Source organism: Oncorhynchus clarkii, chromosome 3 (assembly GCF_045791955.1).
Source record: "Oncorhynchus clarkii lewisi isolate Uvic-CL-2024 chromosome 3, UVic_Ocla_1.0, whole genome shotgun sequence".
NCBI classification, from domain to species: domain Eukaryota; kingdom Metazoa; phylum Chordata; class Actinopteri; order Salmoniformes; family Salmonidae; genus Oncorhynchus; species Oncorhynchus clarkii.
The window spans coordinates 60,436,331-60,453,118 of NC_092149.1; the positions used below are offsets into that span (position 1 = coordinate 60,436,331).

Genomic DNA, 16,788 nt, shown 5'->3' on the forward strand with positions numbered 1-16,788 from the left:
GATAATGACCATGTCTCTTAGACAGGACAAGGCTACAACCTGTCTACAACCCCAGAGAGGTATTGACAGCTGATCTCTTGCGCAAGTGACAACAACCAACACAAATGATTGAGCAAATATGCTAACTTTTATTATATTGTATTCTGTAGTTGTCTTCCTCATCATATCATTAATTTATTTCCCTCGACCTAGCTCGTTATGCAAACCAAACTATTACTGTAGCTACAGTATATCAGAAGGTACATAGAAGGGCAGCTGCTGTAATCTGTTGGCCTCTCTGGATTTAGATGCCATAGGAATCAACAGCCATGTGTGTTCAACCCAACCCTGTCAGTACTACTTATGGTTCCTTTAGTTTAAGGGACAATCTGTTGTATTTCTGATGGTTGTATTTTGGTTCTTGCAGGTATTACTCTGGAGAGTAGACAGCTCTGATCCTGACCATCTTCATCTGGGGGAATCATGAGGCCTCCAACCACTTCCAGGACTGGTGGGTAAGACCTTACCTTTAGACTTTGGCTACAAAGTTAACATGCATATTACAAGTTCCACAGATTGACATCTCAAGGCAACTTGCCCATCAGGCAATTCAGGAGCAGTTTTCACTTGCCTGAAAATGTTATTGTGTATCTAATAATAACAGTGTGGTGTTCCATCAGGTTATGCTGGCGTTGTGCGCTACAAAGGAGTAAGGATAGGTGGCTTGTCTGGAATCTTCAAAGGGCATGATTACAGGAAAGGTGAGGTCAAAAAGCTCTAGTAGATATATCCTCCTGTCGCTGCAAATGCGTTGCAGCCCAACCGTCTTTAACATTGAATCAATGTCCTTTTTTACAGGGCATTACGAGTTCCCTCCATATCCCAGAAACTCTATGCAGTGTTTACCACATCAGGAACATTGATGTCTTCAAATTCAAACAGGTGACTACCACTTACAAGGTTAATATATCATATTATGTCCCCCCCATTGTATCGTATTTGTCATCATGCCTCCCCTATTTTGCCACTAGATCCAGATGTCTTCCTGACCCATGACTGGCCTCATGGGATCTACCATTATGGCAGCATGGGGCAGCTACTGAGTAAGAAGAAATTCCTGAGGCAGGAGGTAGAGTCCAACACACTGGGTAGTCCTGTGGCTGCAGTGCTCCTGGCCCATCTGCAGCCTAACTACTGGTTCTCTGCACACCTCCACGGCAAGTTTGCTGCCCTTATGCAGCACCCGGTGAGCTGAACTGACTACGGTTATGTAGAGAGACTGCTGTGGATATTCAGAGATGTGATTCTTTCTGATTAATCAGAATTAAGATTCTGGGATTTTTGCATAATCCCAAACCAATATCTTATTTATCCTGATTGTCATTGTTGTGTTGCTAGGTCACGGAACTGATATTTCCTATGCAGCACTGGTTATATTGCTGCTCTGTTTTTCCCTTTAGGCCAATGGTGATGCTGCTCTCCGCACTACCAAATTCCTCTCACTGGATAAGTGCCTCCCCTACATTGACTTTCTACAGGTGAGAGAGGGTGATGACACGTGGCATGGATGGTGTGTGATTATGGTCCAGTTTCATAGATCCAGATTAAACCTACTCCTGAATTTATGTAGAATCTGTTCATCTTGGTTTGTGAAACAGCTTGCTTGAAGATCTTGTTTTATGCTAGTACGGGCTATAGGTTTCTTCTATGGTGCATGTCTGAGTTGATGCTGACTTGTAGGGTGTGTGTTTCAGATTGTAGAGGTAGCAGACAGGCCAAGCTCATCCCAGGTTCTGGAATATGATTAGTAGCTGAGTAGCTGGTCATCCCGAAGGCTAAAAGACAGCCCGCTGTCTGTTAGCCCTAACTACTGGAACCCTCCACAGAACAACGGCCTGCACATAAGGTCAAATACTCACGCTGTCTGTATTCCTCTCTCTCTCTCTCTCTCTCTCTTTCTCTCACACATATGACACACCCTGCTATCTCACTTAAACACCTCTTCTCTCACACACATACACATTTGTATACTTACAGACCACCCCTCACTTACACACCCACACTTAACTACTTCTGTATGTTGTCCAGGTGGGACATCAGTGCGTCTGAGGCAGCCATGATGGAGGCTGTGGGTGAACTGGGAGGTGAGCTGTCCATCCCAGACAACTTCAGCTTGACCGTGCCAGCCTGCGATCCTGCCTGGTCCCCATCCCAGCTACAGCACCAACCCCCAAACCACCCAGCTCTGTGCCACCCAAGGCCTCACAGACATCTATGCCCAGGTCGGGGGACAGATGGGCACAGGAGCCCCAGAGCTGGAGGATGATGATGTCCAGAGTGGGGATGAACCCTATTGACACCTCAGGCCTGTCCAGCTCATACAACCCTGATGAGATTACCATAGAGGAAGAAGAGGGGGAGAAGGAGGGAGGAGAGAAAAGGGGTAAGGGGGAGGGCCTTGATGCAGTGGTGCCTGAGGGTGAGATGGGGGAAGCAGGAGAGAGACGGGACTCAGGGAGCCTCTGGAGAGCTACCCCCCCAGTCGCATGGTCCTGTCCATGCTTGAGCCCAAATCAGACCCCGCTACTCCCTCTGGCCTGTCCCTCAACCTGCCTACCCCCTCTCACTCCTCACCCCTGGAAGGGGAAAGGGAGGGGGAGGAGCCCCATGTCCGGATCCCCAAGCGCACCAGTGGGAAGAAGGGGGACCACAGCAGTACGGGTAGCAACTCCAGGATCAAACGCAGGAACCAGGTCATCTACACAGCAGTCGACAACAAGGAGAGTGAGAACTAGGGCTGGAACTTGACCCAAGTTTTGGTGGGAACTGTTGTGAAATATACAAAATTCTCATTATGTTTTTATATTGATATTGTCTGTCAATTGTCCTTCTTGATTGCAAACCAACAGAGAGCTGTTTTATTAGGAAAGGGAGAGGGGAGAATCCCATGATGGAAATGTATGTTTTTAAGTCTAATTTATGTTTTTGTAAATAATTACATTTTGGACAAATGTTGATTTCAGACATTTTACTGAGTCGTTTTCTAGTGTGGGTCAACTGCAAAAGGGCTGTTGTAAACAAAACATAAAACAAGTATATCATGTAAAGAATGCAAGTTGATGTTTATTCATGAATCTTGCCCTGGAGGCAGAACTGAGCGATTTCCGCTAGAAGGGCCAACTGCAAAGTCAAAATTAGCTATATTGTACAAATTCATGATAACTCAAACTAGTTTTTTGGTATTCATTTAAGGTTAGGCATTAGGGTTAGCAGTGTGGTTAAGGTTAGGTTTAAAATCAACTTTTGACTTTGTAACTGTGCCAGCTAGTGACCACTCTGCAGAACTGCCTCCAGAACAAGATTCATGACGAAAAATGCTAACCTGTGTAAAGAACATGATTATGTTTGTACACTAATCAGTGTTTCCCAAACTCAGTCCTGAGGCCCTCTGTTGGGTGCACGTTATGGGTTTTGCCCTAGCACTAGATAGCTGATTCAAATAATCAAAGCTTGATGACAAGTTGGTTATTTGAATCAGCTGTGTAGTGCTAGGGCAAAAAAACAAAACGTCCCCCCAGGGGGGCCCCAGGACCCAGTTTGGGAAACCCTGCACTAAATAGTCAAATCAATTTTGAACATGAACCTTGTGTATGACATCTTTACTCCTGTACAAATGCTGAGATCAGGCCCATGTTCATTTTTATGCAGTGCTTTGTGACTGCCTAAACCAGTGGTTTGTTTTTTTGTTGTTGCAAGCCCCCCCCCCACCCCCCTAAATGAAAAACTATATTTCAAGCTTAACCCATGACAGAGACAAGTGGCACAACTGGACTAAACCATTTATGATACAAGCCCTCAGTTCATATTCACTGCACACATGGCGCAATAGCACATCTTTATTGAACAACACTTTACAGAGGAGCTGAGGGGAGTCTTTCCCACATCGTGTGGACTTCATCATTATTACACTAACCTGTGATCATAGAATAAGAGTTCATGAATGAGTGACTTAATCATGAGGACAGCCCATGAAACAATTAGCTTTGAAATGAAGTAGAGCTCATCACATAGATTGGTGTCCTTCGTGACTAATTCCAGCGTAATGATATACGTACTCTAGTTAGTAAAATCAACAGTTTCAATCAAATTAGATGACAAAATATACTGTATTTGACAAGAAGAGCTCCTTACAACTGTACAAAGAGCAGAATTACATTGTGCAGAAAGAGTTAATGGTTACAAGCTCATGTTGAGGTCCAGGGAGATGCTTTACTTTTAGTTTTTGGCTGGTATGGCGAACTCTGGAAATTCCTTTGGTCTCTACTGTGTTAAGTGAATCAGCTTTTAGTTTTCTTGCACCTTATTTGTGGAACAATCAACCATCGACCGTTTGTTTGCGGGTTATGTCATACCGTATAAAAAAAATCACGACAGCTGTGATGGAAATAGGTCGTTTCGGTACAATTTTTTAAAATGCCGACAGAATTTGTTCGTTCGACATGGTGGGATCTTTTTTGTGTCTTAATCAATTATGTGAGAAATGGTGGTGGAAACACCTTTATTCCCAAATATTGATATAATAACCATCATATGGAAGTAAACTTGAAGTCGTGACGATATGGTGTGTTGTCCTCCCACTATGACTCGGGGAAACCATGCAGTTTATTAAGCTACAGATGAAATATATTATGATGAACTTCACAGGGTGGTGAAAGCGCATAGTGATCTTGATGCTCCTTTCCAATACATATCGAGGGTCTTATTCTGGTGCCATAATCGACGCTTGACTGCCGTTTAACAAACACAATTATTCTGGCTCCCATCCATAATAATCCCATTATATAATCTACCAGCCCAGCCTACGCACATATTCACATAAATCTGTCACCAATTGGATGGAAACCTAGCTAGTGTGTTTTTCTGTATATTTTCTGTCATTCTGGGCTCATCTGTAAAAGAGATCTTGGTCTGAGTATGACCCCCTGATAAAATAAAGGTTCGATAAAAACAACGTACATTTCTGCCTATTGAACACGCCAAAGCAAACCCAAAACAAAGAACAAAGGAAGAAAATGGGAGTAGGCACTTCTTGTTTTGTTTTTAAACCCCTCGTAAGCAGCCTTATTCTTCTTAGCTAAGCCTTGGACACATCCCAAATGGATCCTTCCCTACACCAGACACTCCTGTAGATCTTGGAGAGGTGGAAGCAATATGGCAAAAATAATCCACCTATTTGGCCAGGTTAAGCAACTATCATAAAGCATTAACCTTTCTGATCTGTTCAGATCTACATAAATATGTCTAGGGGTTAAGGGTCAATTCAGAATCCATCAACAGATTGAGTAGCTCTGTCACCAAAGCTTGCCGTCTCACTCCAGTGCTTTCAACAGCTTCAGCTCATTAGTCACGTTAAAAGCGTTTGTTTACAATGTTTTCAATGACATCAACTCTTAAGCAGTAAGAAACAAGACAAATGAGGAACAGCAGAACATATCATGTAGATCATGGCCCTTGCATTCACAACATGACAGGCCAGATACCAGATGCATTGGTTTCCTACCTACAGGACTGCAAGTCTAGAGGCGTTTGAGTCGCCTGGTCCCAGATCTGCTTGTGCTGTCTTGCAAACTCCTATAGTCATTGTTGAGCAGAGGGAGACAGATCTGGGACCAGGCTAGGGTTTGAGATCAATACCAACTATAAGTTATCACTACAAGAGGCAAGGCATTTCTGCTGACGATGTAAACTGACCAGGAGAGACTGTGGATATCACCAATTATGCACTAGACAGTGGATTGATTGTTAGAAACAGTGAAGGTTTCCAGTGAAGGTCTAGCCAGACAGACCTGGCCTGGAGCATGACTCAGTCCCAACAGCAAATAAATACTGGACTCTGGGTTCTTTAGTGTACATCTACATCTGTGCGTGGAAGAGAGATAAATGAGGAGGAGGTGCCTGGATAATACCAGACTGGCACTGGCAGCATGATGTTTCACAACACCGCTGCTCTAAGGAGTAATAATTATAATAATATAGCCTAGGGATTCGAATAAATAAAGGGCACCAGAGGAAATAAGGGCATTAGAAGAGGCAATAAACTGTGGTTATCCTCCGTCTTGTCTTTTGGGATTGTGGGTAACCTGTGCCATCTAACATGGATTACTCTATCTGTAGGGACTGGGGAGTATCTGGAATGGCCCAGGCCAAGGCTTCAGAGTTGGGTTAAGGTTGTCCAGGTTGTCTTGGGCTCATGCCAGAGGAGGGTGATGAGAGGGCATTTAATACAGCTCTGCCCCTCTGTGAGGTGCACAAATGGGAATACTATAGGGAGGGAGTATGACCTGCATCCCATTCACTCTTTCATTCCCTCATCCTTCAGTCTCCCTTGCTCCATCTCTCCTTTCTTCCCTCTCTGCCACTGACACTGCAGCGATTGCATAATCAAATGGAACCATGATTGAAATTAAACGAGACAGACAAAATGTAAAACAGCCACGATTAGCGCTCAATAATATACAAAGTATTCACTCTCTCACGGTCTTTTTCTTCCTCATGTCCGTCAGTCTTTGTCCAAAATCTCTCTCTGGCGTCGGTTGGTGAGGCAAACACTCATAAAAGACAACCGTCCAACTCAAACTCCCTCTTTCTTTCTTCCCCTCTTTCTATTTCTCTCAATAGTGGTCTGTCTGTCTGTGGATGGGAGGGAGGGTGGAGGGGGTGTCCCCCTGCCCGACCCCAGAGGTTGGGAACAGGGATGGCAGGATGGCGGTGAAGCAGTCCTAGTTCCCTCCTCCTCCTCCACAGCAGGATCGGGTGTTGTGGGCTTCAGGATCCTGTAGGTTCACTCCCCTGTGTCGCGCTGCGTGTGTAGGATTCTGGGTGTCCGTTTTGGGCATCTTTTTGGCTGCAGAGATAGTGGAACACACTTTGTTAGAGGCCAAAAATAATGTTTGTTATTATTATTTTGAACTATGCCCTGGAGTTTTTCCTGGTCATGTGATGTGGTCATGGAAAACTTTTTTATTAAGCCAATAGTTGATTTGAAAATAAATTATTATCCCTAGAAGTCGCCCTCTAGATTGTTGGGAAAAGATGGGAGCTCACCAATGGCCAGGAAAAGTTCGTTGACATTCATGGCAGTCTTGGCAGAGGTCTCCATGAAGAGAAGTCCAGTGTCTTCAGAATAGGTCTGGGCCTCCTGTCAGACAGGCAACACATAATGAAAAGGCTATCCATCAGTATTGGAATCCCCAGTTAGAATTAAAATGTGGTAAAGTCATTGTATAGTAAAGGCCTTAACATCTTAAAGAGTCAGTGTTGAGTACAGTACCTCATACTCCACTAGTCTCTTCTCAGCCAGGTCCGCCTTGTTGCCTGCCAGAGCGATGACAATGTTGGGGCTAGCCTGCCTCTGTAGCTCCTTCACCCAGGCTTTAGCCCGCTCAAACGTCTCCTACAGGAGGGCAAAATTGAGACCACAGGAGAGGGACAGAGGGGAGAGGTGAGAAAGAGGAGTCAGACACAGTGCAACATTTAAATAACATGGCTGTGTTCACATGATAGAGAGGGCTAAAGCTTCTATACAGTACAATACATTAATTGTTTACTCTTAAAGTTAGCTCTGAGCATGCATCTTTGTGGTGTGCTGATGACTACCGGCTTGGTGATGTCAAAGACCACGATGGCAGCCTGTGCCCCGCGGTAGTACATGGGAGCCAGACTGTGGTAGCGCTCCTGTCCCGCTGTGTCCCAGATCTCAAACTTCACGGTAGTGTCATCTAGACACACAGACTGGGCCAGGAACGCAGCTGAGAGAGGGAGAGAGAGAGGATGAATAACTCATGATGTAAAACTTAGTCCTTTCATCTCAGACAACCCTCCCAACTTGATCCAGGAAATCTGGCACAGTGTGCTTACGCTGCGGTACTCAAGGACAAAAAGGCTCCTCAACAGCTTCTACCCCCAAGCCAAAAGACTGCTGAATAATTCATAAAAAAGCCACCAGACAATTTACATTGACCCCCCCCCCCCCTTTTGTACACTGCTGCTACTCGTTGTTTATTATCTATGCATAGTCACTTCACCCCCACTTACATGTACAAATTACCTCAACTAACCTGTACCCCCGCACACTGACTTGGTACTGGTGCCCCCAGTATATAGCCTCGTTATTGTTATTGTGTTGCTTTTGATTACTTTTTACTTTAGTCTACTTGGTAAATATTTTCTTAACTCTTCTTGAACTGCACTGTTTGTTAATGGCTTGTAAGTAAAAATTTCACGGAAAGGTCTACACTTGTTGTATTCGGCGCATGTGACAAATAAAGTTTGATGTGATTTGAACAGAGTTGCCCAGCCGTGATCTGGGGCCAACAGTGTGCCCGTCAACTTCTCCCCTCCCCTTATTCCCCATCCCCCATCACCTCCGATGGTGGTCTCCTGGAACTCATCAAACTGTCCCTTGACGAAGCGCAGAACTAGGCTGGACTTTCCCACTGCCATGTCTCCCAGTAGGACCAGTTTAAACTGGCATATCTTGGTCTGGGGCAGCGTGCCATTGGGCCGGCCACTCCCTCTGGTAGCCATGGTGACGGTGGAGGGTGGGGCCTCCCAGTGATGGGAGCTTAGACTACAGGGATCTCTAGGATGTGAAGTCTTTCTCTACCTCTCCTCTCCTCTCTTTCTGTCTGCAGATGAGAGAGAATGACAATAGAGGGAACTGTTATGTAAAGCATTGCTGGTAATGGAAAAAGGAAAGAGTGGCTCACATGACAGCAGGTGTCATTCAGTCTGGACAGGTGGGTAATTGTTTCATCTGTATGACTAGATTATTACATGATGTGCAATAAAGCCCATCCACACATCTAGGGTGACTGACATAAAACACAGGCTGAGGATGTGCGCTAGCCTGCATTATAGATCGCCGTAGGAATCATGGAACGGTCAAAACAAGTGGCGGTGTCGACCATTCCAGGTACAATTGATAGGACAAAATGGTTATGTCTGTCATTCGCACTAATGATGTGTGTTGATCTCCCACTCCCCACTGTCACATGTATCCAAGCGCTGTCATTTCAACGTTTGTTTCATTATGGTTATAAATAATGTACGACTTGTCGACTGCATGAACTTTACAAAAATCATGTGCTCAAAGGTCATACCGTTTTTTGATGTCGCCACTGTTGCTTCTCACCAACTACACCATGCAGCATCACCTGCCTTGCGGAAGGCACTATTTGTCAACCAATCATTAGGGTGCTTTTGTTTCACCCACGCAAACGTGGCCGAATGTGACTGAAACAGGAACCGACTTTGCGGATTCTAAAGCTACAGGGGATACAAATGAAAAGTGATATTTGCGACCACTCTAACCAATGAATTGTACACACGTTATATTTCCAGTTTGTGAATGCGTGATATGGGGGTATAGAAGTTTCTTTAGACATTTATACATTAACACTGTTATAAACAATAGCAGCTATGTTGACTCTGCCATGTTGATCTGAGCCTTAATGTTGTAATACCACTACATTGTCCGACTTTCGGCTGTCATCTCCCCCGACTTCATGAGGCTAAGCCCTCGAACACACCCATTGTGATATCAGGGGAATGACTGTGCTTTCACCACCAGAGATCAAACAACGTATGTGGCTTTGCCATTGTTAATTACCTGCTACGTATGTAGCTTTATTTTTTATTTTACATTGGAGAATAGGAGTTATGCAGGTATTGTCCGTTTTATCTGTTAATTGGTGCATCTCCGTAGAGAATGGACTCCGTTGTAGCCAAGTCATTTTGATGCGGATGAGTCAATTCGGCCCCAGCTCTGGTTCGACGCCCTTCTCTTTCAGCCTTGCGGATACACGTCCCATGTAGCCTACACACGGGGAGTAGAAAAATATCAATACATACCAGTGACAGTATCGGCGCTGTCTCTAAAACGATCTAAGATCCAGTCTTGAGTCTTGACTGTTGACAATTTATCTACTGGTAAAAGGACTGTTAACGCTTCCTGCAAATTCGCGCAGTCGCAGTCAGTGCCGCATTCTCGATTTTCTTAAACGGATAGATAACGGCATTCTTCCACGTTTTAGTTCATGCAAAGGTGCCCACTCTCCCAAAAATTCCCCAACATATTTCATTGAGTAAAATAGTTTTATTTGTAAACCGCATCTGTGGAAGCGCATTCCCGCCACAAAAACAACAACATTTGTAATGCCAAAAGGTCGTAATCAAAAATATTCCTCAATAAGAGGGAGAGCGTTTGATTTGCCTGCTTGGGGGCAAAGTTCCTTTATTGGCATGAGAAACATGTTTACATTGCCAAAGCAAGTGAAATAGATAATAAACAAAAGTAAAATAAACAATACAAAAGGGAAAATAAAAAAACATAAATACCACATCTACACCAACAAACCGCCCAAGAAGGTCAAACTAAAGTCTGTCAGCTAGACACACACACACACACCTGGACCAAACTAAAGTCCATCAGAAACACATCCCCTCTGACCCTCTGATACACCAAGCCCTAGGTAAAAGTCTCCTCCTCTCCTCTTCTCCGCCTTCTCTCATTCCCTTCTCACATTATTTCTCTAAATGCACAATAGGTGATGAGATCGTGACCCTGTAGGTCACAGTTCAGTCTGTAGCAGCATTCCAAACCAGTTTATTACCTCTGATTCTGTGATGTCACTGGTATTCATTCACAATGTACTGTATAGAGTGTAATATGTCGTTTTATGTCAGAGTTGGTGTGTATTCTCCTCATACCGAGGGATCTGTCTGTGAATGTGCTTTTGTTCCAGCCCAGCACTAGCACACCTGATTCAACATATCAACCTCTCATCAAGACATTGACAAGCTGTATAAGGTGTGTTAATGTTGATACAGTATGTATCTTACAACGCTTGAGGTCTAAGGCACTGCATCTCAGTGCTTGAGGCATCACTACAGACACCCTGGTTCGAATCCAGGCTGTATCATAACTGGCTGTGATTGTGAGGCCCACAGGGCGGTGCACCATTGGCCCAGCGTCCTCCAGGTTTGGCCGGTGTAGGTCGTCATTGTAAATAAAAAATTGTTCTTAACTGACTTGCCTAGTTACATGTTTTTTATTTTTTATATATATATATATATAGCTCTCCAGGACCAGGGTTGGCCAGGGCTTGGGAAGTGTGTGGGAGGTCTTGGTTAAAACAAGTGTGTCTCTCTTTTCAAGCTTTGTGAGTGTTTGTATCAGTGAAAGTGAGGGGACGGCTTATAATAATGGCTGGAATGAAGCGAATGGAATGGCATCAAGCACATGGAAACGATGTGTTGGATGTGTCTGATACCGTTCCTCTAATTCCGCTCCAGCTATTACTCCAAGCACGTCCTCCACAATTAAGATGCCACCAACCTCCTGTGGTTTGGATGTATTATGCTCCTCTGACCCATTGCACTTTGACTAAATAAACTTAAGAGACACCAGACTGCAAGTCATAACGTCATCATAGGAAAAGGGAACAGCAATGGTAGTCTATTTGTCTCCCCTGTTCTCTTCCTCTCCTTCTCTTCCTCTCTCTCTGCCTCCCTCCCTCTCTCCGTTTAAGAGAGGATACTGATCCAAACACTATGAAACTGAAGCGTCTGCGTGAACTGAAAGACTGACATTTTTTTGAAAGTTTGATGTGATTTGACTGAAGCAATAAAGTTGACTGAGACTTTGGGTGTCATGAAAAACGCTTAAAATAAAATGTATAATTTATTATTGTGTTTGTTGTTTGTTTCTGATGACACTGGTGAGGTCTGTGTGCATGAAGGCTAGTAATGTACCATGCTGGGTAGGTGAGTGCATTTTTCTGCTCTCTGCTCCACCACAAATCTCAAAATGGACTATTCATAACTAATGCTTTTACCAGTGTTTATATATACAGTGTTTAAATACAGTGTTCATATACAGTGGAGATCAGTGGTGTAGTTTACCCACCTTTTTTTTTATTTTGTGAGAAAGTATTTTTTAAGTATTTTTAAAGTATTTTAAGTATAGGGAGAGTTACTTTATTCACCACGGACAGCATAGTTTACCACCACATCAATGGTAGAGATCATGTTTTAAGATTGTGAGGGTTCTAGCTGGGGATATGTTCATACACAACACGCTTGTCTCTCTCTTTAGAGATGGTATCTTGGTAACTTTCTCTCTCTCCAGTGCCGTCATTTATCAACCGGGTGTACATTTCTTACTAAATTCTGCCATATGTGGAGATTCAAGGATTTGTGTGCACCAGAAATTATTAGGATTTAACAAACTGTCGCACACAATATATAGGCATGATTTTATTGCTAAATCAGAGCCATGTTATATTTGTGCGCAACACCCCAGCTTGGAAAATACCCTCCATTTACCTTTTATGGGAACAAAAACACCCTCATTTGCTGTATGATTTGGAAATGTTGGAACTTGGCCATGTCCGTTTCTTAGAGAAGCAGAATATCAGATTTGATCACATTTCTGTAGAGTTGAGGGCAGAATGTTTTAATCTGTTGCAGTGACTGGGGCGGCAGGTAGCCTAGTGGTTAGAGTGTTGGGCCAGTAACCAGAAGGTTGCTGGATTGATTCCTCGAGCTGACAAGGTAAATATCTGTCGTTCTTCCCCTGAGCAAGGCAGTTAACCCACTGCTCCCCGGGTGCTTCTTACCAACGGCAAATGCATCTGTTTTATTATTAGGCCTACGTTTTAATTATGACTTTGTGGCTGTGGAAGCTAGTGACGACCAACTCTGAAGTCACCCCATTGAAGTTGAAATGCAAAATGGTTAAGGTAAGGGTAAAGATTAAGGTTAGTTAAGGGTTATGGTTAAGGTCAGGGTTAGGGACAAGCACTGGTCAAATGTCCTCTCAGAGCATGCAGCCCATTTGAAATGTAAGCTCCACCCTCACCATTGGGGCAACCAATCACATCATTTCTGCCTTGGGGCAGATCTGCCTCCAGAACAAAATTAATGAATAAAAACGCTAACCTGCCTCTGGCGGGGTTGGTGGTGTTCGAACAGGACTTCCTGGCGCAAAGCTGCTCTTATCAATAACAACACTCAGCTGAATAGTGGCTGGATACCCTTTTATCCTAACCCACAGGTACACTATGTATTACACTACACACAAATAAACACATGCATGCATGCATGGACACACACACACACAGTGTGAACACTATGCCGAGTGCTGGCCTGTGATACATCTAACAACTGCGTGTGTATCCAAACCCTGTTTACATTCATGGTGGTCAGTACCATCTGCTAGGGGTGAATGTGAGAGAGAAGCCCCAAGTGGAAGAGTCTCTTAGTGGGGCTGATCTAGAGTTCCCCTACCCTGCTATTGTCTGAAGTGGTGCTCACCTACATGGAGACACAGTGTGAGAATGGAGTGGAATGTGTTTGTGTGCGTGCGCATGCGTGTGCATGCTTTTGTTTGTTGGTTTGTTTATGTGTGTCTGTGTGTAAGGGTGGTGGATACCTGGTATCCATGTTAGAATTAAGTGTAATTGTACTTATTCTCTTGACCCTGGTCGGATGCTGTTATTGGCTGGGCTGCGAGGCTCCTCCCCAAGTTGCCATTTGTGATGTACGAATTGATCAGCCCCCACAACCCCTTTGGTCGAGTCATGCACGACCACTTCCTGAAGCTCAGCGCCACCTTGCACTCGCTCAGACAGGACTGCACAGGTTCCTGAACAGGGTAAGTATGGTTGACTGAAAGCTACTGCTGCTACCTAAAGCAGCCATATAAATGTACTCTACCTCTGTTGAATAAGTGTTGTTAAGTGTGTGGGCTGAGTGTTGTCTACATGGTTGGGAACAGTGTCTGGATATTAATGAGTTCTACCTGGGTCTGATACCACAGAAGGAGACACGCGGAGTAGAGAGCCTGGAATCATTCGATGCGTTTGAGGTGAGTTACTCTAATCTAGAATCCTGCGGTCTACTTTTGTTTCAACTCACTAGCCATCAACCTCCCCATCAAAGATATACACTACACACAAACACAAACATTTTATTTTGAACATCTTTCCAATTTCCCTGCAACCATTTATTCCTCCATTCTGTCTTTTCATTTATTGAACACTAATGCCAGTGTCATCACAGAGAATACTGGATGTCTGGCGTGTCCTCCTCTGTGTCTACCCCCCATAGTGTCTCCCATCCCTCCCCTGAGGCTGGTGCTGAGCCGCCTCCCCTGGCTGTGAGGCCCGTGGTTGGGGAGATGTGTGTGGAGGGTCTGGGGATGCCCCTGGGTCCTGGGCTGGTGCTGCTCAGTGGGGCTCAGGCTGGGGGGGTAGAGAGGATACTACAGCCAGGGTCCTCATCAGAGCCAAGGGTGGCTGGAGATGTGCCTGTGTGAAATCATCCAATGACTGGGGTAAGAGGGTTCAATGGATTTGGTCAATGGTACTATTAGGGCATTGAGTTTTCCAACAAAAACTGTGTTTTGTTCTGACCAGGAAATATTCTGGGTTCTAGATATAGGCTATAGAACCCGGAGTTGTTCCTGGTCAGGTTCTGTTCTCCTCCCAGGTGTCATATTGTATCACACAGTAACAGCTGTTCCTGGTCAGGTTCTGTTCTCCTCCCAGGTGTCAAACTGTATCACACAGTAACATCTGTTCCTGGTCAGGTTCTGTTCTCCTCCCAGGTGTCATACTGTATCACACAGTAACATCTGTGCCTGGGCGGGGAGCTGTGTTTGGTGGCCGCTCCTCCCCACTCAACCCAATCAGAACCCTCCTCAGAGTGACCTATGACAATGTAACCTGCCTGACCCCGTTGCCCCTGACGGCCAGGCATCAGTGAGGCTATCCTTGAAGAAAATGACGTGTAGTGGCAACCCGCCTCAACCAAGATGGAGGCACACTCTGACCATGGGTGAGTACTCTTGAACACTGATCTTAAAGGTCCAATGCAGCCATTTTTATCTCAATATCAAATCACTTCTGGGTAACCTTACTGTGACTGTTTTCAGTTAAAATGGTCAACAAAAATTGGTCCTTAGCAAAGAGCAATTTCTCAAGAAATAGTTTTGCTAGGAGTGGCCTGGAGTGGGGAGGAGAAAACAGAAAACTAGCGATTATTGGCAGAGAGGTTTGGAACTCTCTTTCTTATTGGTCTATCAACTAATTTCGCCAGGCAGGCCAAAACGCCATTCCACTAAACAGGCTGAAATTTCAGGCAGTCTTTTCAAACAGCTCTTACCCACTTGGCACAGCCGTCAATTCAATGTCTATTCCACATTGGTTCAACATAATTTCATTGAAATGACGTGGAAACAACGTTGATTCAACCAGTGTGTGTTATTCTGACCTCATAGTGTGGAAATATATATATATATATATAAAACACAGAAAATCATGTTTTTGTCTGCACTGAGCCTTTAAGTCAGTTTTCAGCAGGAATCATGCCTCAACAGCCTTCTCCGATCTCTTCCTCAGAGGTCAGAACTTCCTGTTCGTGTTTGGAGGCAGAGGCAGAACTTTTGATGCCCACTCCCTTTGTCTTGATGGCCAGTGTTGGACTGAGGTGTTTTTAAAACTTTGCTGTTCATTATATTATTACCTCCTGCACTATCCAGCTGTGGGGAACATAGCCCGCCAACAACAAACAAATACAATACCCACAGAACTTTGACTATGTTTTTTTGCAGATTCCTATAGAGGGCTGAGCCTCGCTTCTCCCATTCAGTCTGTCCATATGAAGGAGGGGCAGTGATCTGTGGATGGTTGGGTAAGAGAAAGTGTTCTACTGGGGGATACAGTCTTACTGAGGCCCACCACCACAGGCTTCTGCTGGGAGAGACTACACCTCCAACCCCCTCTAGTGTCCAGATGTGGAGCTTCAACAACTCAGATACAGGAAAACAGTCTAGTGGCTGACGTTTTCCATATTGTTTAACATTGAGTGAGTTAATGGATAGTTGTCACAGACAATGTAGGTCTCCTCTAAATGTGCCCAGGATATTGTGCTGCTAAGTCAAAGGGTTGTTCAAACACGGGCACCATCCTATGTTTGCTCCAGATATTCCCACAGTGTCCATGTGATTGGTGATTGGATGATGTTGGTGTGCCAGGGGTTGCTGTTACAGATCTGACCAAAAGGGGCAGTGTGGAGCTCAGCCTGGATGCTGAGTACTGTAGGCTTTGACCAGTTATATTACATCCATATATTCACTGTAGTGCACACAAGGTCACAGACAACACAAACAAAATGGATTCAATGTACACACACACTGTACATTGAATACATAAATTAAAAATGTATTCACTGAGTGCCAAATGTTATCTCTCTGTGCTCTAAACTTCTAGTCTGCTGTTCCCTGGCCTCTCATGCTGCACTCCTTCTGCTCGGCCCTCCTTCTGCTCGGCTCTCCTGGGCGACTCTGACCAGTCGACAACGATGGCTCTGATTGGTGGGGAAGGAAACTGCTTCTCTGTTGTGACTCATCACAACCCTCACCCCATCACTGTAGACCTGAAACCTGTTCTATAACTATGAGACATGGTCGCTAGAAGAATTCTTTGTGAGGACATTTTTGTAAAGTAACGACTTGGTAATGGAAAGCTGGGGAAATTTCTGGCACTGGAGCTGTTATGCATCATTAAGATATCTTGGCATCTGTCATGATGACATTGTCTTATTAGTTCACTTGATATTCCTTATAGCTTGAACCAAATTATTCAGTGGCTAAATTCCGCATGTAGAAGTTGATCTCCCTTTGGGCTGTATCAGTTCAGGGTCATACATTTTGGACAAAAGAATACACCTTCTACCTTCCGGGTT

General features: G+C 44.5%; 1 protein-coding gene and 2 pseudogenes across 1 annotated transcript; 2 read left to right on the forward strand and 1 right to left on the reverse strand.

The window, feature by feature from the left end:
• The first annotated feature begins 462 nt into the window (after nt 1-462).
• LOC139385811 (lariat debranching enzyme-like) lies at nt 463-4,990 on the forward strand (annotated as a pseudogene).
• On the reverse strand, nt 3,839-10,035 carry LOC139400255 (ras-related protein Rab-5B-like). Its single transcript, XM_071145241.1, has 6 exons — nt 9,892-10,035; nt 8,403-8,666; nt 7,636-7,787; nt 7,310-7,432; nt 7,084-7,177; nt 3,839-6,883 (listed from the first exon to the last, which is right to left on the reverse strand). Exons 2-6 carry the CDS (start codon nt 8,563-8,565, stop codon nt 6,759-6,761), a joined length of 657 nt encoding a protein of 218 aa, XP_071001342.1. The 5' UTR covers nt 8,566-8,666; nt 9,892-10,035; the 3' UTR covers nt 3,839-6,758.
• Nucleotides 10,036-13,233: 3,198 nt separating this feature from the next.
• On the forward strand, nt 13,234-16,497 carry LOC139385819 (tRNA wybutosine-synthesizing protein 4-like; annotated as a pseudogene).
• The last annotated feature ends 291 nt before the right edge of the window (nt 16,498-16,788 follow it).